Below are 23,833 nucleotides of genomic sequence, written 5' to 3'. Positions count from 1 at the left end.
TAGTGCATGCGTGTTCTCAAAAGGTTCGAATCAACTGATCTCATCTAATCGCACTCAAAACCAATTCAAATCAACAAATCTTAAACTTCTAGTGAGCATCCAACATTCCATCAGAATCAACTTTCAAGGAAACATAAACACAACCCGATTCAATTTCCACAACTGCGTACCAAATGCAACATCATACCTCCCCCACCTCCTTTATTCTCCTTTCTCCTCCTGTCTCCTCAATTCTCCTTCGCCACCCACTCACCGAAAAATAAAAAAATCTTCAAATACCGGAAGAGTATCGTCCCTTGCCCGCTTGAATCGGTTTTGGCAATCGCTGTTACTTCCCCACTGCATGCTTCCACTGCCTACATACTTCCCACGATTCACCACCGCCGAAAAGAAAAAAAAAATCTAAATAATCGAGCGACGTAAAAAATAACCCCTCTGTTTATCTCGACATCTTCTTTCCCGCGTGAGCATCTCGCAGGAAAATTCACGGGCGCCGTGACGCGGAACGGACCGCGATCGGGGCGACAGAAAAGAGCGATCCTAAATTTATCCCCAAGTACGTTACACGCTGAAACACTGCGCAGCGCACGCTCAGCACCACCCAAATCTACACTCTCTAAGCTGGGTCCGGCTGAAGAAGACCAATATCTCGTCCAACAGACGAACGGAACGAGCAACGGTCAGTTTAGTTTCCTCACGCTTTTGGTCCCATTTGTGAAACACACCACCACCCCATTAGCGCTTATTCTTTCTTAGAGACAAAGCTCAACCTTGGCCTGGGAACTAAACGGACGGAGGTTCTAGACTAAACAACAATCATATCACTTACCGTGTACTCCAAATTGGGGCGGTTCGCTTTCTTCTTAAAGTTATCCATTCTGGCTGCGGGGTTCTATGCAACAAGGGGGTCAAGCACTGTCAAATCACTATATTCAGCGGGATTCAATTTTAAGCGAGTTTCCGGTTAGCAATGCGTTTCCTATTACAAGCACTTTGTCACACTCACGCACTTCTAGGCAATTGCTGGAGCTATCAGATCAAAGTTTGTCAAAGTCCTTCACAAAGTCGGAGAAATTGTTTCGAGTTCACGGTTCGGTTTTGCTATCCACCGATAAAGTCGAGCGGGCGTAGAAGGAGCGAGTGAAAAGTACGTCCGTTTGTCACGAGCTTTCCTGTACGAATGAGCGAAGCGAACGGGTTCAATTCGGTGATGGATGTAAAGAACGAACAACCCGGATTGCACGCAACACAACCCCATATCGGTTGCACGTGAATGTTGCACACTTCACGCGTGCGACGCTACAGCAGAGGGGGTGGTTGGGTAGGGGGTGATGTTGTGCAACTGCGTATGTCTGCGAAGGTAGTGATGTGACAACTTGTTGTGAGGTGTGAAGTGGAGAAGTTCAAAATTGTCACAATGTGTCACGAGCATGAGTAGATTAGTAAACGAACGGTTTACGTCAATGCAAATTGTTGTTGATTGTTGTTTTCAGAGATCAATAGAACGAAAACTTAACAAAGATTCGGGATAATTGATAGCTAAACAAAACAGTTGTGATTCATTTCTACTAAAACACAATGATTCCTAAAATCGACAAATGAATCTCCCCTACTTTTCGAACAAAGGTGCTATTTAAGGTTACATTTATTTTATCAGAGGAGCGTCTGAATTCAATTATCATCATACTTTTTTTCCATGGAAAACTACATCGTTTAAATGTAGTGCTTCTTTTCAATAACAATTTTATCTGAACCTTAATACATACTGAAATTAACAAGTACTTGTTACTTGAAATTAATTATATTTTAAATGGGAACTACATGTTACAAGTTCTTGTAAAATAATTATGTAATAGGCTCCTTAGGTTGACCAACTCAACGAAGTACTTAATCATATCTTTTTAAAATTGAGAAAGCCATCTAGCCTCCGATGTAATTCTCAATTTTAAAAAGATATGATTAATTTTAGAACGGACTCAGAAGATTTTTGACAGATCTAATGATTCCCAGAATTTAGCATTTTTAGTAAGCATTAAAATTGTAGAATATTAAATATTTAGACCAATTCATCCAAAATAAAAAGTGAAAACAATTTTACTTAAGGTACGTTTAGACTATCTGATTTGTTGATCTGATCCGAGTGGACTGTTCGATAATTTTGTCGGACGCAATGTTCGAATGCGTTAACACCTTTTCAACAGGATGATTAGATTTAACGTTTGATTTGTCGAACGAAGTAGGTTTGCGTTTAACACTCCGAATACGATGCCTCCGAAAAACGTGTAACGGCACAACTTAGCCATTTCTTAATGAATTTCAAAAATTGTGGTACCTTTAGAACTCCTTGGGTTTGTAAATAATTTTGATTGTAAAAAGTTTGAAAATAGAGTCGTCTACTTTTTTAAAAAAGTGAAAAGAGTTGTTACACGTTTTTTTGAAAGATGTGTTTTTTAGGGTTTTGCAAGTTGCGCAAGATCTGTATTTTAGATTAATGGACACAAATGTTCACAATTAGCCAGAATACAGTCATGGTTCCTATATATGGATCCTGGAGACAACAGAACGGTCCTCGAAAAATCCGGAACATCCGTAAAAGTGGTCAATCCATGACCCTGATCCTAGAGCTCTGCGGTTTTTTTTTTGAAAACATTAGGAACTGTGATATAAAAAAAAATATTTGGGGTCGTGACATAAACATGTACCTGGATGGCCATGGGACCGTCCTCCAGAAGATCCGGAACATCCGTAAAAGTGGACAATCCATGAAACTGATCCTAGAGCTCCGCGTTTTTTTAACAATAGGATCTGTGATATAAGAATGAATTTTGGTCATGGACCCAGATGGCCATCGGACCGTCCAATGGAAGATCCGGAACATCCGTAAAACTATTAAATCCACGATCCTGATGATAGAAAGAATTTGAGGTTGTGACATAAACATGAACCTGGATGTCCATGGGACCGTCGTCCGGAAGATCCGGAACATCCGTAAAAGTGGTCAATTCATGAAACTGATCCTAGAGCTCCGCGTTTTTTTTTAACATTAGGATCTGTGATATAAGAATGAATTTGGGCCATTAACCCAGATGGATATTGAACCGTCCAGTGGAAGATCCGGAACATCCGTAAAAGTGGTACATCCACGATCCTGATCCTAGAGCTCCGCGTTTTTTTAACATTAGGAACTGTGATGATAGAAATAATTTGAGTTTGTGACATAAACATGAACCTGGATGTTCATGGGACCTCCTCCGGAAAATCCGTAAAAGTAGTCAATCCATGAAACTGATCCTAGAGCTCCAAGGTTTTTGAAAAATACTAAGAAATGAGATGATAGAATGAATTTTGGGTCGTGACATAAACATGGACCCAGATGGCCATCGGACCGTCCTCCGGAAGATCCGAAAAATCTGTAAAAGTGGTCAATGTATGAAACTGATTCTTGAGCTCCATGGTTTTTTTAAAACACTTTTAACTGTCATACATAAATTAACTTGCGGTCGTGACATAAACATGTACCTAGAAGGCCATATTTAAAAATGGTCAATCCTCGAAACTGATCCTAGAGTTCTACGGTTTTTTTCGAGAGCATGTGGAACTGCGATATAAGAAAGAATTTGAGGTAATGACATAAACATGAACCCAAATGGCCATGGGGCCAACCTCTGGTAAGTACAGAACATCCGTAAAAGAGGCCAATCAATGAAACTGATCCTAGAGCTCCGCAGTTTTTTTTTTCCAAAAACGTTAAGAACTATGATATAAGAATGAATTTGTGGTCGTGACATAAACATGTACCTAGATAGCCATGGGACCGTCGTCCGGAAGATCAAAAACATCCGTAAAATGGTCACTCCATAAAATTGAGAGGTGTAAGCGGTACTATGACGAGTACCTCAACGGTGATGCAGTAGAAAACGAAGGTGGCACGATCTTGGAGCACGCGCAGAAGACGGCAGGCTACCGGCCCCTGGTCTTCAAGAAGTTGAGGAGGAGATCGGTCGGCTGAAGAACAACAAAGCAACTGGTGCAGATCAATATCCAAGTGAGCTATTAAAATACGGTGGTGAAGCACTGGCTAGAGCGCTGCACTGGGTAATTGCCAAGATTTGGGAGGAGGAGATATTACCGGAGGAGTGGATGGAAGGTGTCGTATGCCCAATCTACAAAAAGGGCGACAAGTTGGATTGCTGCAACTACCGCGTGATCACACTGCTGAGCGCCGCCTACAAGGTACTCTCCCAAATTCTATGCCGCCGTCTTTCACCATATGCAAGAGAGTTCGTAGGGCAATATCAGGCGGGATTTATGGGTGCCCACGCTACCACGGACCAAATTTTCGCGATTCGGCAGGTTCTGCAGAAATGCCGCGAATACAACGTGCCCACACATCATTTGTTCATCGATTTCAAATCCGCATACGACACAATCGATCGAGATCAGCTATGGCAGATTATGCACGAGTACGGACTTCCGGATAAACTGACGCGATTGAACAAGGTGACGATGGATCGAGTGATGTGCGTTGTTCGAGTATCGGGGACACTCTCGCGTCCCTTTGAATGTTGAAGAGGGCTACGGCAAGGTGATGGACTTTCGTGTCTGCTATTTAACATCGTGTTAGAAGGTGTGATCAGAAGAGCGACACGATCTTCAGAAGCCCATCCAGCTTCTTGGCAAGGTGGATCGACCAAGTAGAAGACGACCTGCGGACCCTTCGCAGGCTACGAGACTGGCAAAGTCTGGCCATGGATCGAGTAGAGTGGAGGAAACTTCTTCGGACAGCAGCGGACAACAAGGCCTTAGCCCGATTGCAAGCAAGCAAGCCATAAAATTGATCCAAGAACGAAAAAACCGTGGAACTGTGATATTAGAATGAATTTGGGGTCTTAACATAAACAAGAACCCGAAAGACCATGGGACAGTCCACCGGAAGATCCGTAAAGTGGTCCATCCATGATACTGTTTCTAGAGCTCCGTAGTTTTGTTGAAAACACTTCGAACTGTGATATATGAAAGAATTTAGGGTCGAGACATCAACATGAACCTGGATGGCCATTGGACCGTCCTCCAGAAGATCTGAATCATCCGTAAAAGTGGATCATCCATAAAACTGTGAAAACCCCGTAGTTTTTTTTCGAAAACTCTTGGAACTGCGATTTAAGATAGAATTTAGGGTCGTGACATAAACATGGCCATGGAAATGTCCTCCAAGAGATCCAGAACATCCGTAAATTTGTTATACTGTGAAACTGATCCTAGAGCTCTGCAGTTAATTTTTAAAACACTGTGATATAAGAAACCACTGGACCACTTGTACGGATCTTCCGGAGGACGGTCCCATGGCTATCTAGGTACATGTTTATGTCACGACCACAAATTCATTCTTATATCACAGTTCCTTCTTTTCCGGATGTTTGACTTCTTTTACGGATGTTCTGGACTTACCAGAGGATGGCCCCATGGCCATGTGGGTCCATGTTTATGTCATGACCCAAAATTCTTTCTTATATCGCAGTTCCACATGCTTTCGAAAAAAAAAAAAAAACCGTAGAAGTCTAGGATCAGTTTCGAGGATTGACCATTTTTAAATATGTTCTAGATCTTGCGGAGGACGGTCCCATGGACTTCTAGGTACATGTTTATGTCACGACCGCAAATTAATTCATATATGACAGTTAAAGGTGTTTTCAAAAAAATCTTGGAGCTATAGGATCAGTTCCATACATTGACCACTTTTACGGATTTTTCGGATCTTCCGGAAGACGGTCCCATGGACATCCAGGTTCATATTTATGTCACAACCCCAAATTATTTCTATCATCACAGTTCCTAATGTTTATAAAAAAAAACGCAGAGCTCTAGGATCAGGATCGTGGATTTACTACTTTTACGGACGTATTAGATGGTAACAATTTTCAGAGTATTTTTTGATATTGTTTGAGTATATTTCTTATCGGTGATTCTTGAGCCTCTGATAAAGATGATAGTTGTATGGAGGCTTTAATGAAGGTATGAGAGTGCTTCAAGTTTTATATCGGTCATGAAAAGTATGCCATAAATCATGATTGCATGTTTTGTTCTGGTTTTATTCTTCAGTTATAAGTAGTGATACAGAACCACCTTACAGCTACCGTTAAAACTACGAACCTAGAGATTGAATTTGTAGTCATAAAACGGTTTTAACGACGACTTGACGGCCTGATTTTATGACAACCACATAAAACCGTAATACATCCACAGGCTGCATGGGATGCTATGATAAACAATGATAAAATTAGAATAAATCTTCCAAGCATGTAGATTGTTACTTGGGTGCATTAAATCTGGGCCAATTGTCCATGACATGACTTTATATCGGTTGACAGGAGGTTGTTAAAGTAATGTGGTCGTCGGTGAAGGTTTTATAATGTGGTTATATCAACTGCTATAAAATTTCAATAGAACAAAAATTGTAGCTTGGGAAGTGTGCTTGCTGAAGATCAATCGCACATCATTTTGCGAAACTTGTCGTCGTCGTCATCGGTGGTTACAACAACTCGAATAGCGGTATGATGTAATATGAAGGGCTCGGTGGCCTTAGAGCGACCGTTTTTGCTTACTGATCACAACATCGTGAGTCTAATCTCAAACTTATCCACATTCAAGATTTTTCAATCGTTTTATTTGTTAATATGACTACATGGTAATAACAGCAACTCGATGATTAAAAGGAGCTCGTTTGCCTAGTGGCAAACGTTTTTGCTTACTGAGAAGAAGACCGTGGATTCAATCTCAAGCTCGTTTGCGTTATAAATATGATCGTTCAGACATCAATTCAGCTTATCGTTTACCAAAACGAATCTTGCTGCAAACCCAATCTGCTTACCCAACATCCCAGTGATTCCTCGTGGAAGTGCAGAGGTGTTCTCGGCTTTTAGCAAAGCGAGTGTCGCGTCAACATATTCTAAACCATTTCTTTCTTGACCTGTGTTCGGGTGCGGCTGAAGCTGGTATTGCCTAGCTTGAGATCACCAGTTTTTACACATTGAGGATGATTGCTAGTCCCAAGAATCGTTATTGGTTCTCTGTGTGCTGATCTGGCAATAACACAGAAGCCACCGTGGGCATGCTCATTTGAGTAGCAGTTTTTTCAACGAAAATGGATTTTTTTTTTCAAGCGCCGCCATTTTAACAATTTCGCTAATTAAAAAAAATCCTATGTTAGATTTTAGATGTTTTGATCGCTTGCATGTGTCTGGCTGCCAACAGTGTAAAACTAATATTTCGGGTATTTTTTTCAAAAATATAGCTGATATGTTGCTTAATAAGTGATGTGATTGCATTTAATCTAATGTTCTAAAAAATAACAAAAAATACCCTTCTTTTTAGAGATTTCGACAGGTGTGTCCCCTTAAAGCTTTCTTTTTTGGGTAGTATTGAAGTAGCCTGTACAGCAAACTGCATCAATTTACAATAAAAGCAATAAAGCTAAATGATAGGTTGATAGGTAGGGTTCAGGTGTGGGAGCTGCCTCCCTGGCCTCAGTAGCATTTGTGCTCAGTACGGAAAACAAGATCGACGGAAAACAAATCAAGGAAAAAAAAGGGGCTTTATCAGTATTTTGATGGAATCGATGTTTGCTTACACACTATTAGTGATCAAGATGATGGCTATTTTACAACCCACTTTTTCATGGACAATTCATTAAATAATCTGCGTCGTTAAACAACAAACTATGCAACGCTATGTTCGGAAAATAACGCCAAAATGGAGTTATTCCATCATCCTTAATCAATTCACTGAAATTTGCCTTTCTATTATTCGAAGATAGTAGCGGAAACAGTCCTATTGTTGCGGTATGTACGAAGCATTAGGAGCCTATTGTTGTGTTTGGAGACTTCCATAAACAACAATAGGCTTCAAACGCTTCTAACGTACCGCAACAATAGGACTGTTTCCCCTACCAAACAATATACCTAGAAAGCGACCAAGGCATTCCACGAAGGCTCGCGAAACGATCCTGAACGATCATTTACAATTTAGCGGAAATTTTGCAGAGTTGTTCCTTTTAAGTAAAATAATTTTGAGTCACGACTACTTTTCCAACATTGTTGTATCATAAACCTCATTTCAAACCTCCTTCTTCCCTTTTCCCATCAAAAAAATTGTAAATCTCCACTAACCTAGAGACAACCGCGAGTACTCGGTCCAGTTCCTTTAACTTTAAATTTAAGACAGTAATAATGTATAACGCAAAGGATAACTCGGCTCTGTAAAGTTTATTCGATTGAGCCAGTACAAATAAAGTAATTATAAAAAAAAATACTTTTCCAACAGGGCATTTGTGAAAACAGTACCGTGCCGATTCAAATTTCGGACACTTAAACTCGAATTTCGGACACTTTTAAAAGTTGATTATCTCGGTCGAATATGATCCACATGTCTTGTAAATTTACTAATACTACTAATGAGTTAAAATATAAATATTGAATGGATAAATCGCAAGATAAGGCGAAAATGTCACCAGACCATCATGTGACTGGATGAAGGGCAGAATTCCCTTCTGGAGACATTTGATTTTGTAAACCTCCGAGTACATCATTTTCTCAGTGATGAAAACCTTTGTCTTCTGGCCGCAACTGCGAATTACCTGCCAGATCATATAGGGGAATTTACGTATTCTCGGCAACCTAAGCAGCGACCTTCTTTCTATAGCCTTTTTCTCTAAGGAACGCACACATATGCAGTATTGGTTTGTTTACAATCTTTTGCTGCCAGCTGCTCTAACAATTTCAGTCGAAAGAATTGTCAAAAACTGTTTTGAAACGCTTTTACAAGGCTCCAATCTTCTCTAGTGAGAGCGAGTATTGTCGGCAACCAGTTTTTCTTCGGCAACCGTTCCATTTGAACTGCATGTAAATCTGCTGTTCTATTATCGGCAACTCGAAATCAGCTACAATTTGTAGTGCGTGTGATTCATTTCAAGAAAACCTCGCTAGATTGCTTTTTCTCAGTGGTAAAAATATAGTCAAATTGAAGCTGAAAGCATAAAGAATCGTTTGCATGCATTCAGTTTGCATGTTTTCGTAAGAAAATCCAGTGAAAATAGTGTTTCAATTTGGGTTGCCGAAAATAGTCTGGCATGTCGAAGCCGTCATTTCCCCTATGCGAATTTAAACAAAAACAAAAACAAATTTAAATCTGCCAAGGACACCTCCTCGGTCCTTTGCTTTGTAAAATGTTGGTCCTTGAAGCTGTCCGTAGTCGGCCTTTACATAGGTTTCATCATCTATAAGTAAGCACCCACCGGACTTGGTCAGCAGGTTGTCATACAGCTTTCGAGCACGGGTTCTAGCTATGGGAATGTGCTTGAGTGATCGATTTGGTTGCCTACTGACGCGGTATGGCCATAGAGGTAACTCTAAGACCACTGGGTCCCGAAGAAAATCATTATTATTTTTGGCTCACTCAGTACCAGAACAACGGTCCCAAGCAGTCCCAAGCTATTGCACTCACCCCTGCATGTTCTGCATGAATCCACACACCCCTGATGTTATCTGTCAAACTTTCATAGCGAATCAAAACAAACATAGTGTAGTAATAGAATTTCAACTAGAATAGGGTACGTTAATCGTTTGCTTGGGACCAATAGGCTACTAAAGTAGTGAGCCAATTTAAAATCGTTAGTTTCGTATTGATTGTTGGTATGGCTGTAAGCCTTCGCGGTAGTGAATTCGCTGCACTGTACTACGGGCGGCATAATACTTTTTACTCAAATCGCGATCGGAAATACCTGGGTTGCTTCTGATGGACCTCACGACCTTTCCATGGAGCTGACGGTTGGCACTTCCACTCCGGCGTTTACTTTGAGGCTTCCGATTCGTCGTCAAGGTTTCCCTGTACGTTTTGATCACGCGCCATACGGTGTTTCTAGGAAAATTCAACACTAGCAAAGACAACGTATCAAGAAGACTAGCAACTCTGCCATTTTCTCAAACGACCGGCATGAGACGGCACAATCGCGTCATCTGGCGCTCAAAGGTAAATGCTCCAAACGAACTGGATAGCAAAGGTTCCATCCTCAGAAGAAAGAAAGTGTTATTCAAACTAACCGTTGAAGACTGCACATTGTAGTCGAAATACGTATTTGTCATGGATACCAAAATTATTTAAGTGGAATGAATGGGAGATATCCCTTTTTTGCTGTTCTATTTAAGCATTCCGCTAACAAAACTTTTTTATTACTTCATTAAGAGTGTTTTATGAACTAAAAAAACACACTGTTATTTTTATAGTTGTTGCCAACAAATAGACGTCAAAAGCGTCCGAAAACGTTTACTAGAAGCGCAAGCAAAAGAGTTTGTTCCAATACTAAGTGGACCATGGGTTAACTCCTATAATCCAGCCGAAACCACTATTTGGGCCTTCAAAGTTATAAAATTTAGTTTTATTTTCTATTAAGAAAAAAAAACAACACATTTTAAAACTGCACAATAAACAGTTCTATTATTGCGGTACATCAGAAGCGTTAGGAGCCTATTGTTGTGTATGGAGGTTTCCTTACACAACAATAAGCCCTTAACGCTTTTAACGTATCGCAAGAATAGGACTGTTTCCCAATTAGCACTTGTTTCGCCTGAAGATGTTTTCAGACTTGAGGAAGTTTCCACTCACGACCAATCATTCCTAAGTTTAAATATCAATAATGCTAGGAGCAAAGAGTCCGCATCAAAAAAAAGCACCAATTATTTGTTTTTGTAGCGCAACTTCGTTCGACTCTAATATGATATCCACAAGTTTTGTAACTTTTTACCCCCCTCCTCCACTTTTTCCCTTACCAACACACGTACTGTCACAAATTCTAGGACCCCCTCCTCCCCTCAAAAGTAGACGTCATATTTGAATAGCCCTCTATTAAGCCTTGATAGAATTTGGTAAAGATTTGAATTTGCGGGAAAGATTTATACTTTGTATGGGAAAATGTATGGGAAACGGAATGAAACTGTTCAATTGCTTGTCAAAAATTCAAAAATCTCTCACTTTTTTTATTAAAACCTGTGAATTGATTGAAAAAAAAACTATTCAGAACAACTTCATCGACGCCCACAAATCGATTCGATTTCTGGGCAAGTTTTTTTTTCATGGCCATGTGCTCCGCAATATCTACTGGCTTGCATAAAAGCTATTAGGTATGTGCAGAGCACTAGGCCGAAAGTATAAAAAAAAAGATATCTTTTTGCACAGAAATCGAATCGATTTGCGGTCTTGTAAGAAGTTGTTCTGTATAGTTTTGCAATCTTAACCCTATATTTGGAAAAAAAAAAATTGTGACATTTTCGAAATTTTAACAAGCGAATTTATAGTTTTGTTCCATTTCCCAAACATTTTCCCAGACAAACTTTAAAGCTCTCCTACAAAGCCAGATCGTAACCGAATTTGTTCAAATTTGGCAAAACTGCTGGAGACCTCAATACAATTCGAAAGATCTGTGAGGAACCGGGGGTTGTGATCCGCCATATAAACTTAACTCAACCTAATGTACCGTAAAACGGGGTAACATGGATAGGTTTTTTTTAAAGTAGATTCTAAATAATTTCTACACCAGTTAATGTTTTTCAAATTTTATATTTTTAAAACAAGTACTGAGGATCCAATAGTCAATTCGTTAGTAATATGTTTAACGGAAATTAAAGCATTTAAAGTTATGATAGAATCAGATTGCGGGGTTGCTAGTGTAATAGGATGCTTTGTTGATTGTTCATTAACTCTTGATTGCTTGTAATACTTATGAATATTTTAGGTGGACAAAAAGACGAACTAAGAGGTGAAAGCTTGAGCTTTGTCATATGTATATCTCTGTGAAGCAATTGTGAACTTTAGAGGGAATTTATATCTGTAATTGTAACGAGTTCGATTCTGTTTGCTAACCTGGTTAAAATGCCATATTTAATTATCTTAATGATAAATCGTCCAGCTCAAACCTTTGTAGGGGTAGGAGGTGGGACCATCATCATCATCATCATCATTTGCACTTTTTTTTTTAGTGCCTGGACCGAACTTCAGTTTTTCATTTGGGGTTAACAATTTAATTCTTTAAATTATTATTATTATTTAACTTTATTAAAGAGGCTTTCAGCCTTGGGCTGGTTTGCCTCCACTTTCTTTAAATATGAAACTTTGCATGAGTAAAAAATCAGAAAACATCACAAGGAATAAAAATACAACATTGAATTTGTGATGGCTATATTGGGAATACATTTCATAAGTAATAGTTTGAGCGCTTTTTCAAACAGGTGAAAAACATGAAAATGGTTTTTTAATATATTTGTTGAATATGTAACACATATTTTATAAAAACTATATTCGATATCAACGGAAATACCCTAACCCCCAAAATGAAACGAATGTTTCTAATTTGGAAAAAGCACAGCGAGTAAATATAATCTTTACATTATACTATCAAAGTTACCCGCATTATCAAAGGTACCCCGTTTTACGGTACCTATAATTAAAATCTGTACAGTCAGGAATCCGTATTGCCGGGGTAACAGGGGCGAGAATAAGGAACCGCGAATAAGGATACCTACAGCTCATGGGATTTTCACTAATAGGGGCTGTAGTGGATTATCTCATTTGTTTCAATCTATAGAGCTATACTGTCTTCGGGATATACTGTACTGGGATAGACCAACAAGCCTGTGTCATTGGATTCAGGTTTAATTAGGAACTACGCCGCTAGAGGCGCTTCACTTTTATGTTACTTATGACGGGTACTATAATGTATGGATCGTTGGTCCAACATAGAATATTTCATGATCCTGGCCATATAGAAGGCTACTGTCTTCAGCAAAGTTGTTCAGGTGATCATGTCCTTTTGTATGGTGTTCATATTAGTTCAGAACTCTCTCACTACGCAGCGCTAGTGTGCATGTGAACTTCCTATATAAACTGTATCTCGAGTACCTGGCCATATAGAACGTTGCTGTCTTCAGCAAAGTTTTTCAGGTGACCAAGTCCTTTCGGATGATGGTCATATTATTTAAGAAATCTCTCACTACGCGGCGCTAGTGTGCACATGAACTTTCATAATATGTTATGTCTGGAAAGCTTGTCCATATAAGATGTTGCTGTGCAATGTGAGGACACGAAACGGAATAGGGATGACGTGTACAGGGGCTGTAAATCGATTTCGGACGCCATTTTAAAATCCAAGATGACTGTCATCGATTCAAGAAAAACTGTCAAATACCCTACAATATGGGTATTTTCGGAAATGAAACGACGTGTAGAGGCTGGAAATAGATGCAATACGCCATTTTGAAATCCAAGATGGTGGCCATCAGTTCAAGAAAAACTGTCAAATACGCTACAATATGGGTATTTTTGGAAAGCAGATGACGTGTAGAGGCTGGAAATGGATGCCAGACGCAATTTTGGAATCCAAGCTGGCGGCCATCGGTTCAAGAAAAACTGTCAAATACCCTACAATATGGGTATTTTCGGAAAGAGGATGACGTGTACAATCCAGAAAAGGATGCCAGATGCCATTTTGAAATCCAAGATGGAAGCCATCGGTTCAAGAAGAACTGTCAAATACCCTACAATATGGGTATTTTCGAAACGGGGACGACGTGTAGAGGTCCGGAAAAGGATGCCAGATGCCATTTTTTAATCCAAAATGGAGGTCATCGGTTCAAGAAAAACTGTCAAATACCCTACAATATGGATATTTCCGTGTAGAGGCCGGAAATCGATGCCAGATATCATTTTGGAATCCAAGATGGCGACCACCAGTTCAAGAAAATATGTCAAATACTTTACAATATGGGTATTTCTGGATAGAGGACGTTGTGTAGAGGCCGGAAATCGATGCCATTTGATCGATGGTAAAAAAAGAAATTGAAAGTGTTCAGTATTGCCTTAAACAAGTGTTCAACTGTGGTGAAACAAAACTGCTTTAAAAAAAAAACGCTCCAAAGATCTTATGTCTCAGAGCATCTGGAAACAAAGCCGGGACCTAAAGGGGACAAACAAGGGTTCTCAATCATGTTTTTATCTGAAGCAAAATTTGCAAAAAAGTAAATCTCCCTGGGCATTATCGTGGCAACAAGAATGGTTGGATGACCCGAGAATTATTTGAGGACTGTATAAACGACTGCTTCTCACCACAGTTGGAGAAGTTTTGCGCAGCCAAGAACATTAGCTTCAAGGCTTTGCTGCTCCTTGATAACCCTCCGTTACAGCTACGCATCATAAGCAATCCCAACATAATGCTTCTATACATGCCACCAAAGATCACGTCTTTGATTCAACCCCTTGATCAAGGCATCATCAAACATTTCAAGTTGAAGTATATCAAGAGAAGTTACAGTTTTATTCTGGAAACAGCCGAGAATGAAGGCCTTTCACTAGCGGATACACGAAAGTAGTTCAGCATCAAGAATTGGTTCGACTGCTTGGATGTGGTTCTAAACGACATAAAACAAAGCACGTTGGTAAACTGCTAGAAGAAAATTCTTCCGTCGTAGGGGTCGGCAACCTAAGCAGCGATCTTCTTTCTATAGCCTTTTTCTCTATACAACGCACACATATGCAGTATTGGTTTGTTTACAATCTTTTGCTGCCAGCTGCTCTAACAATTTCAGTCGAAAGAATTGTCAAAAACTGTTTTGAAACGCTTTTACAAAGCTCCAATCTTCTCTAGTGAGAGCGAGTATTGTCGGCAACCAGTTTTTCTTCGGCAACCGTTCCATTTGAACTGCATGTAAATCTGCTGTTCTATTATCGGCAACTCGAAATCAGCTACAATTTGTAGTGCGTGTGTTTCATTTCAAGAAAATCCTGCTAGATTGCTTTTTCTCAGTGGTAAAAATATAGTCAAATTGAAGCTGAAAGCATAAAGAATCGTTTGCATGCATTCAGCGAAGTGTTTTCGTAAGAAAATCCAGTGAAAATAGTGTTTCAATTTGGGTTGCCGAAAATAGTCTGTCATGCCGAAGCCGTCATTTCCCCTATTTCGCGAATTCACAATGCAATGGAGACGACAACGAGGATTTGCAGATCATGTCCGAAATTTAACAAATTCACGGAAAGATTACTGCGCCGGGGATAAGCAATACGGGGAAATCAACTAAATCATAAGAGATGAACCGGCTACAGCAGATGAAATTGTTAGCGAACTGGATCCATCTACAATGAATATGGATTATATTTTCATCCCACCACGGCAGAAATCGAGTTCAGAATAAATCAATTCTCCGAGTTCGAAAGCTTCTGCACATCTGACAGTTATGTCGAACATATTGCAAAAATCCAAGGTTTGCTAAGGGAAGATGAAACGTTGCCATCTTGCTCAATGGTACATTATACACATTATACAAATTATACGCAACATGCTTGCTAAGTATTGTTCTGGAAAATTAATGCCTGGCAAGATTTTGAGCTCCAAAATACCCTAAAACATTAATTAAACAAAATTCATCTTCCTAGTGGATTATCGCCAAACCTATCCAGTAAATGGTCCTTCGAAATCCAATTGCCACCATCTGATCTCTACACGTCGTTCCCTATCCAAAATCAATACCCATATTTTGGAATTTGACAGTTTTTATTGAACTGATGCCCGCCAGTTTAGATTCCAAAATGGCGACTTTAATCGATATCCAGCCTCTACACGTCATCCCCTCTCCGAAAATACCCATATTGTATGGTATTTGACAGTTTTTCTTGAACAACAGTTTCTTGGATTACAAAATGACGTCTGGCATCGATTTCCGGCCTCTACACATCATCCCCTTTCCGAAAATACCCATATTGTAGGGTATTTGACAGTTTTTCTTGAACCGATGGCCGCCATCTTGGATTTCAAAATGGCATCTGGCATCCTTTTCTGGCCTCTACACGTCATCTTCCCATTCCGAAAATACCCATATTATAGGGTATTTGACAGTTTTTCTTGAATCGATAACCGCCATCTTGGATTTTAATATGGCGTCCGAAATCGATTCACAGCCTCTCTACACGTCATCCCTATTCCATTTCGTGTCCTCACATTGCACAGCAACATCTTATATGGACAAGCTTTCCAGACATAACATATTATGAAAGTTCATGTGCACACTAGCGCCGCGTAGTGAGAGAACTCTGAACTAATATGGTTACTTGAACAACTTTGTTGAAGACAGTAACTTTCTATATGGCCAAGATCACCAAATATTCTATGTTGGACCTAAGATCCATATATTATAGCGCCCGTCATAAGTAACATAAAAGTGAAGCGCCTCTAGCGGCGTAGTTCCCAATTAAACCTGAATCCAATAACACAGGCTTGTTGGTCTATCACAGTACAACAACTTTGTCTAAGACAGTATAGCTCTATATATTGAAACAAATGAGATAATCCACCACAGCCCCTATTAGTGAAAATCCCATAAGCTGTGGGTATCCTTATTCGCGGATAGCCCGGCAATAAGGATCCGGCAATAAGGGATACCGGCAATAAGGATTCCTCACTGTATACAGGAATCTTCCACCCACCACTATTTATCGACAGTCCTCCAACTAGCTGATGCTATGTATGCAATTAGTGTCAACCATAGCATTGAACTTATTCACCTGCAGAAAATCAGCTCAATTGGTGGGATGACAGCCGGGACTGCACCACCCACCGCGCTATTCGGAGGATTCGTGTACCATTTTTTACTCTTTAATTATAGCATTTGGCGCTTCGCAAATGAATTAAAACGAACAATGATTTATCGGCTATGCAATACTAGCCACTTGTTGTGACGGATGCTGACGTGTGCAGACTACCGCGTGAGGAATCGCACAGTGACGGTCTGTTTGATTTTCTGTTTCAGTTAAACATGTGCCAGCGATAAGATAAAATCTTTACGGTGACTAAAACCAGATTCAGTAGATGAAAATTTCCACTTCTTGTGAATGAGATGTGCTGTATTGAATCTGCGTTGCCGTATTTGTGAGGGCAAACAATGCAGATGATGACTAACTTCGTCATTGTGAAATCAATTACCTTGTTCACTTATTCCTAGTAACCCATTTCATCCCAGCATAAAAGGAACTGGATGGAAGGTTCTGGAAGTTTCCTCTTTTTTATCGTTGCTTGTGTACGACATGATTTGATTGATTCTGCCAAGGTTGGAAAAGGGTTCTCACGTTTCTTTTGTATTGATGATATCCCTAATTCTTCCATTCTTCAGCATCCCTAGAAACAGTGAGCAGTAGGACGGTAGAAATGAGATTTTCAGCTCGTGTGAACCAGCAGTCGAACCAGTTTGCTTACCGTTCCAAGGGATCACATTTCAGTCAGTGTATACAACTCATCGGTTTTTACTGCTGCTTGACTGCAGCTCAGAATGTTGTCGCGTAAGCTTTTCAAAAACTTTTTCATCGGTTGAAAGTGCTGACGATCGCGAGGCATGAAATGGAAAGCGTTCGCGAAATGAGACTGGTTTTTGTTTTGTTTTATTTATTCTCACAATCTCAAGACATTTGACTTTTATGTTCAATATGGCAAATAATAAAGTGCGTCATTCTCCAGAAACATGCATAATCTTCTGACAAAAATCAAACGATGTTTTACACATTCAAAGTGTTTTTATGTTACTTCATACGCGTTGTTTGCGATTTTCAGAGTTGGAAATGCTATCTAACATGAAGCTTTAGTGTGATATTTTTTTTATCAGCTATAGAATGGTCTTATAAGAGGGTAAGTAGATAGTTCCGTTAGAGTACGGCAGTATGAAAATTGAATAGAAGTTGATAATGAGCGAAGGGCCATTAATGCGACAGTACAAAGTAAAACGCACACTTCTTTGCCTAACCCGTACGATGTACGCGGAGATTTACAGTATGTCTTCAAATATACAGGCAAAAAAGTGTGCGCTTTGACTTACTGGCCCTGGCATTAATGGTTCTTCGCTTATTTTCAACTTCTATTCGCATTTTCGTGCACAAAACGCACGAAGTTTTTGGTTTATTCAATAGGTAATAAAAAAAAAGCAAAATAGATTGGGTAGAGATGAACCAGCCTAAGGCTGAAAGTCTCGTTAATAAAGGAAAAAAAAGCAAAATAGATTGTAGGAATTGCTTGCTAAAATTTTCCAATCGTGAGATATTTTTTTTTTCTTTGATTTGTTGTCCGTCGATCTTGTTTTCCGTGCTTAGCACCAATGCTACCGACGTCCCACACCTCCCACACCTGGACCCTACCTATCGACCCATTAACTCATGAACCGGGGACCAACGGTTTTACTTCCCTTCCGAAGGAAGGCGTGATCAGAGATGTTATGCCTCAGAACATCCCGGCGGCGCCGACTGGGATTGTACCCAGGCCTGCTGGGGTGAGAGGTACAGAGTGACAAATGAATTTCCATTTTGAAATTCCTGGTTTTTTCCTGGTTTTCCTGGTCAATAATTTAAAAATTTCCTGGTTTTAAACACCATGCATTTAAAAAAAAAATAAATAAATAAATAAAATGAATCCTTGGACCATCATTCTTCGTGCAATGCGGAATTTCACAAACCAAAATAGGTATTAAGGTTCTTGTGAATGCCCGTGAAATCTTTATTTGATTGTTTGCTGTAAAGAAGCTAGAAGGGAGCCGCGCTACTTTGTCGTATCATGGCGCCTATTTCCGTTCTATGTGCTAAAACTATAATATCATCTTTGCTTACAAGATTAATTACGATTGACACTGAAACATTTGCGATAACGCGTAAAAATGTTCGATTTTAGGGGTGTATAACGAAGAGAAGCTGAGATACGAAGGACTAGCGCGGAGCCCTATCTCATGTCTGAAAATTTGAGAGATCTATAAGCCTCTAAATCTTGAGATTTCTGTTTTTGAAACTGCGATTTTTTTTAACTTTATTATTAAGATTCTTAGTTAACGGGCTAGTTTATCTCAAGGTGAAATTTCGAAGTGTGATATGAATGAGGACTCTTTTAACAAATCTTTGCTTCTAACAATTTTACGGATTTCTAGTTTGTTTAAATTTTCCGCAAATTGTCAACGATTAAGGATCTTATTTAGCGGAATTTTGATTACAACATAATTTCAAAATCATTTGAATAAAAGATTTCATAAACAACCCTGGTATCATAAACACACTTCCAGATTCAGAAATAACTTTTTCTAAATCTGGCACGTATATAGTTTTGTACTTTGTTCAACTGCATTTAATTGACTTCAATGGAAAGTTCTTCGTAATTTCGTATCCCATGTTAATTCTGATGTGCTCCACGATATTTCAACATCCATTATCTTTGTATGATGATCTTTAGTTCCTAGTTGCGTCTTATAAAATCTTAACAGTTCCCCTGTCTGGATATTTTCTTAATGAGCATCACTCTATTGTCGTATCGCATGTGCTCCATTTTGCAGCTTTTCTTTCACTTTTACTTTGTTGACACCAGTGTTGGAAAAATCAGAGATCAATTGATATTTTTCCGCTCGCATGCGCTCGCAATATCACACGTGATATTGGAACAAAATATCATGCTTGATATTGATTTTACAAGCTCCTTGCGAGACTATTCACAACGTGCAAACATCAAGCTGAGAGTTGACTCGACACTAAAACGATTCCGTTGCACATCGTTTTCTTATAGCGAATTTGTTTATTATCGGGGTTGGAACCAGTTCCAACCCAGTGCGAAACCGAACTTTTTGTCAGTGCGAACCTCAACCTGAGGTAGGTTTTAAAAACAAACGATCAAAGTGACGTTTGTCAGAAAACAAGCAGAGCCGATCTTGATACCCGATCCAGGTTGGAACTGAATAATAAACAAATTCGCTATTAGAAAGTATAGTTTGCTATCTCTTTTTACTCTTGACCGATGGCAGACACGAAGTGACTGCTGCCAGCCGTTATGGAAGTTTCGGTTGCATTCAAGTGTGAAGCAAAAATCATGAAACTCAATCTCACCACAGTTTGTTGAGATTTGCAGCTGATGAGTTTTATTAGCTTGATATTCCAAGCTGCAAAATCAACCACAGTTGTTTGCTTTTTGAATTTTGTCTACGAAAATCAAACGTGATCTTGAGCATTGGTGAAAATTGATTTTTTGATATTTTCCCAACACAGGTTGACACCATGGTACCGGAAAAGATACCGATTTTGCTAGCCAGCAGATTTTGCTGAACTTTTTGGTTTTTAAGCATGAATTCTCAAGCATTTTGCTCCAAATGACATTTAATTTTTTTGTCGCAACAGTAACGAAGGTAACTCAAATAAACCTCAATTATTGCGACACTGCACAGCTGTTTGGACAGTTGAAACCGAAACAAAGTGCGACGTTTCAATTTTTGTGGAACCGCATCGAGTCCCTCTCGATAACGGTAACAAGGTGGCGGATAGAGCTGGGATGGCTGCAATACAAGTTATTGACAGATACCCCATTCAAGAAGAAGGTTTCGTGATCGCCAAAATTAACGGAATCTTCATATGCAGTTGCTACGCACCCCCAGATGAACGATGGAGCTGTTTTACAAGATGCTGGATGAACTAATCGAAGAGCTGTTTGGACAAAGACCGGTAGTTAGCGGAGGGGACTTAAATGCTTGAGCAGTGGAGTGGGGAAGCAGATGTACCAACGCAAGAGAGCATAGTCTACTGGAAGCTCTGGCGAAGCTGGAAATTAGGCTATTCAATAAAGGCACCACCAGCACTTTTCGCAGAGATGGCCGGGAATCCATTATCGACTTCATTTTATGCAGTCCGTCGCTGGTGGAAAACATCCCTAGCAGCACACTTGTCACTAAACAATTGTGGACACTTGTGTACAACTGATTCCGGTCACAATCAAGTATCAGCAACTTATTTCGATCGAAGTGTGCCGCTTGGGATGAATTGGAGAGTGTGCGAAGGATATACCCATAGTGACCATCAGGCAATCCGATATGGCATCGGCCAACGGAACCATGTGGCAGTACAGAGGACGAGAATTTCCGACCTGAAGTGGAAGACAAGTTGACAGAATCGTTAGGGAGAGCATGGGACACGACCATGCCAAGGAAACTGGAGTCTAATAACAGACGGCGTCTAGCTTACTGGGCAATTAGCACTCTCCGCGCTAGTTGTCTCAGAGCCAGAAGAAGTGCTCAGAGAGCAAGACAGCAACAGAAGCAGACAGAGAGGAACGTAGAGGAATGTTCCGAGCGGCCAGGGCCGCACATAACCAAGAGATAAAGCAGAGCAAGTTAAACTTTTTTAATGAGCTGTGTCGAGACGCTGCTGGCAACCTCTGAGACGGTGCACACCGTGTCGTGATGACGAAGATCAGAGGTCAGGTCACCTACATCGTATGGAGACGGAGAGGGAGATAACGGGGGAGTCACCAACGAGCAACTTGTTGCAGTGCCTGATGGATGCACTCGGAAAACTCTTGGAGAGGATCATCCTAAACACAGAGAGTGTGTACGGAGAGCGAGCACGGAGAGCGAGCACGGATTGTCGGAGAGGCAGTTTGGATTCCGAAAAGGAAGAGCAACGGTGGATGCAATTCGGACAGTGGTCTTGAGAGCCGAGAAGATGTCGAAACAAAAGTGAAGAGAAGATCGATATTACGCCTGGATTCCTGATAGGAAGTAAAATTGAAACAAACACATATATAAAATATACACATAGCATGTGTCTACACGTGCACGAAACAAAGTATCCGAACTTATTGATCACGGTGTACATTATTATCAATGCTGTGATATGACCACAACGGTATGGCCAACCGATTTTAAATTGGCTCACTACTTGACTAGCCTTTTTTGTCCCAAGCAAATCGATTAACGTGCCCCATTCTAGTCAAAATTCTAGTACTACACTATGTTTGTTTTGATTCGCTATGATTTTTTATTTTGAGGCTCAAGTGAATTTACTTAATTTTAGTGCATTATTCCCAATCGCCATAGGCGGCACCAGGAGTAGTCAAAGGGGGCACGTGTTCCCCAATATGTCGTCAGTTTTGTCACTTTAACCAAAAATGTAGCAAACAACTTTTGCCTATTATAATAATGCCAATCTCTTTCAAAAATCGCGTTGACCTAAGATCACTCACGTCACCTTTTGCAACTCGAGTTCTCATGTGTTGTATAAAATATTATATAAAATACAACAGCCTACACTTCACGGGAACTTAAGGGCACTGTTGTTGAACCATTCCGCATTTCATCGACCTGACGATCTGCTTGAGTTGCAATCAGTCTTGTAAGCGGTCACCGAAGTCGACACATTTTCTGTGATAATCGACTGCCTTTGCTTCCGATACTTGCAAAACTAGTTATCAAATTACAGTACCAAACTCAAATGTCATATGACTGGCTCTGTCATACGACTCTGTCACCTTCAGTGAATTCTAAAAATAGCAACATAGCAACAATGTCCTAGTAATACCATTTCTGATCAGAAATGGTTTAATTTTCTCCAAATTGAGGAACTATAACAAAATCACACATGTCATATGATAGTTATTTGAAAATTTTCTTTTCTTATCTCGAATGTTGTTAGGCCGTTTGTATTGTGTAAGAGAGACGACGGTAAAGCATGAGAGTAAGAATACAAACATACTGTCACGCACGACAACGAAGCGTGTGTAGTAAAAAACGTCAACTGTTTACATCCCTGGTTGCAATCAGGCATGGAAAATCATTTGCATTCATTTCGTGCATTAATTTACATTCATTTGCCCCTATTTTTTTTCATCAACAGCTTTCTGCAAAATGATGTATAGAACTTTTGTAGGTTTGTTATTAACTACAACTTTTGTTAACAAGTCAAATCCGTATCTCTAATGCCTGACGAACAAGAATGAACAGAAACCATTACTGTTTTTCAGTGAATGTATTTTACATTCACTGAAAAACAGTATCATGTTCTGCCCGCTCTAGTTCGTGATGCATAAGAGATACAGATTTGAATTATGAGCAAAAGTTGTAGCTAATAACAAAACCTACAATAGTTCTGCACATCTTTTCGCGGAATGCTGTTGATTAAAAAAGTTAGAGGCAAATGAATGTAAATGAATGTATGAAATGAATTTAAATGATTTTCCATGCCTGGTTGCAATCGACGATTCGATTTTGTTTATGACCAACAGCGTTTTTTCTCGTACTATTCAATGTCTAATTGATAAAAATAGTTTCACACATGATAGTTCTTCTCTTCTAGAGATGCTGAGTGAAAACCCACAACATTTGTTGTGAAAAACACGTAAATAAACGCAGTTTGTCATATTATGCCATGGCGCGCATTACCTAACCATACCCTATAGCGATTTCATTATTCTGAAATATTTTTGGTCGAAAAGATAATCGGAACAAAATATCAGAATTTTGTCAGCTCAAAATTTGAGAAGGGGCTGACAAAATCAGGAAAGCACTGTATTCATACATATTTGCTGTGTGAACATTAGAGTGCTGCAAAATGTGATATTTTCGCCCCATAGTGCTCAAGCGGCTTCAAATCGGGTCCTGATAGGCCTCCCAAAATTTGAACTCATTTAGTACGAAAATGAGTTGGAACAAACCATTTCAAGGTTATATGGAAATTTCGATGGGAAAACCTAATATTTTATTCATCATATCTAAGGGTAAATTTTATGAACCTGTTCCTCGGCAGCCTTGGTGAGCATATTCTGCGCATGGTTCAACAGCGTTATGTGACAATAATAATAATCAACAAAATCATGCACATATCGCTTTTTCGACCACTTGTGATGCTGACGATATGCGGAAAAATTCCAACACTGCCTGTGAAATAATACTTTGCACCGTCGTCGACTACGACGATGGCTGGTATGTCTGGACGCTGTGGACAGCGAAAAATGAAAAATGGG

General features: G+C 39.7%; 2 protein-coding genes across 2 annotated transcripts in view; both read right to left on the bottom strand.

The window, feature by feature from the left end:
• The window catches only part of LOC135709944 (proton-coupled amino acid transporter-like protein pathetic), a 58,032-nt gene extending 56,839 nt beyond the window's left edge, over window positions 1-1,193 (bottom strand). Inside the window, exon 1 of the mRNA XM_065232391.1 lies at window positions 830-1,193. Coding sequence (XP_065088463.1) covers window positions 830-877 — 48 coding nt within the window. The 5' untranslated portion in view covers window positions 878-1,193. The remainder of the gene's footprint in view (window positions 1-829) is intronic.
• LOC135709888 (leucine-rich repeat-containing protein 58-like) overlaps window positions 1-23,833 on the bottom strand; it is a 302,215-nt gene that overhangs the window by 270,556 nt on the left and 7,826 nt on the right. The window lies entirely within an intron of this gene.

Source organism: Ochlerotatus camptorhynchus, unplaced genomic scaffold (genome assembly GCF_037179485.1).
Source record: "Ochlerotatus camptorhynchus isolate MF236.1 unplaced genomic scaffold, CSIRO-AGI_Acam_v1.1 ptg000367l, whole genome shotgun sequence".
Taxonomy (NCBI): Eukaryota; Metazoa; Arthropoda; class Insecta; order Diptera; family Culicidae; genus Ochlerotatus; species Ochlerotatus camptorhynchus.
The sequence above is the reverse complement of the archived record's forward strand: the minus strand, read 5'-3'. Positions and strand labels throughout refer to the sequence as shown.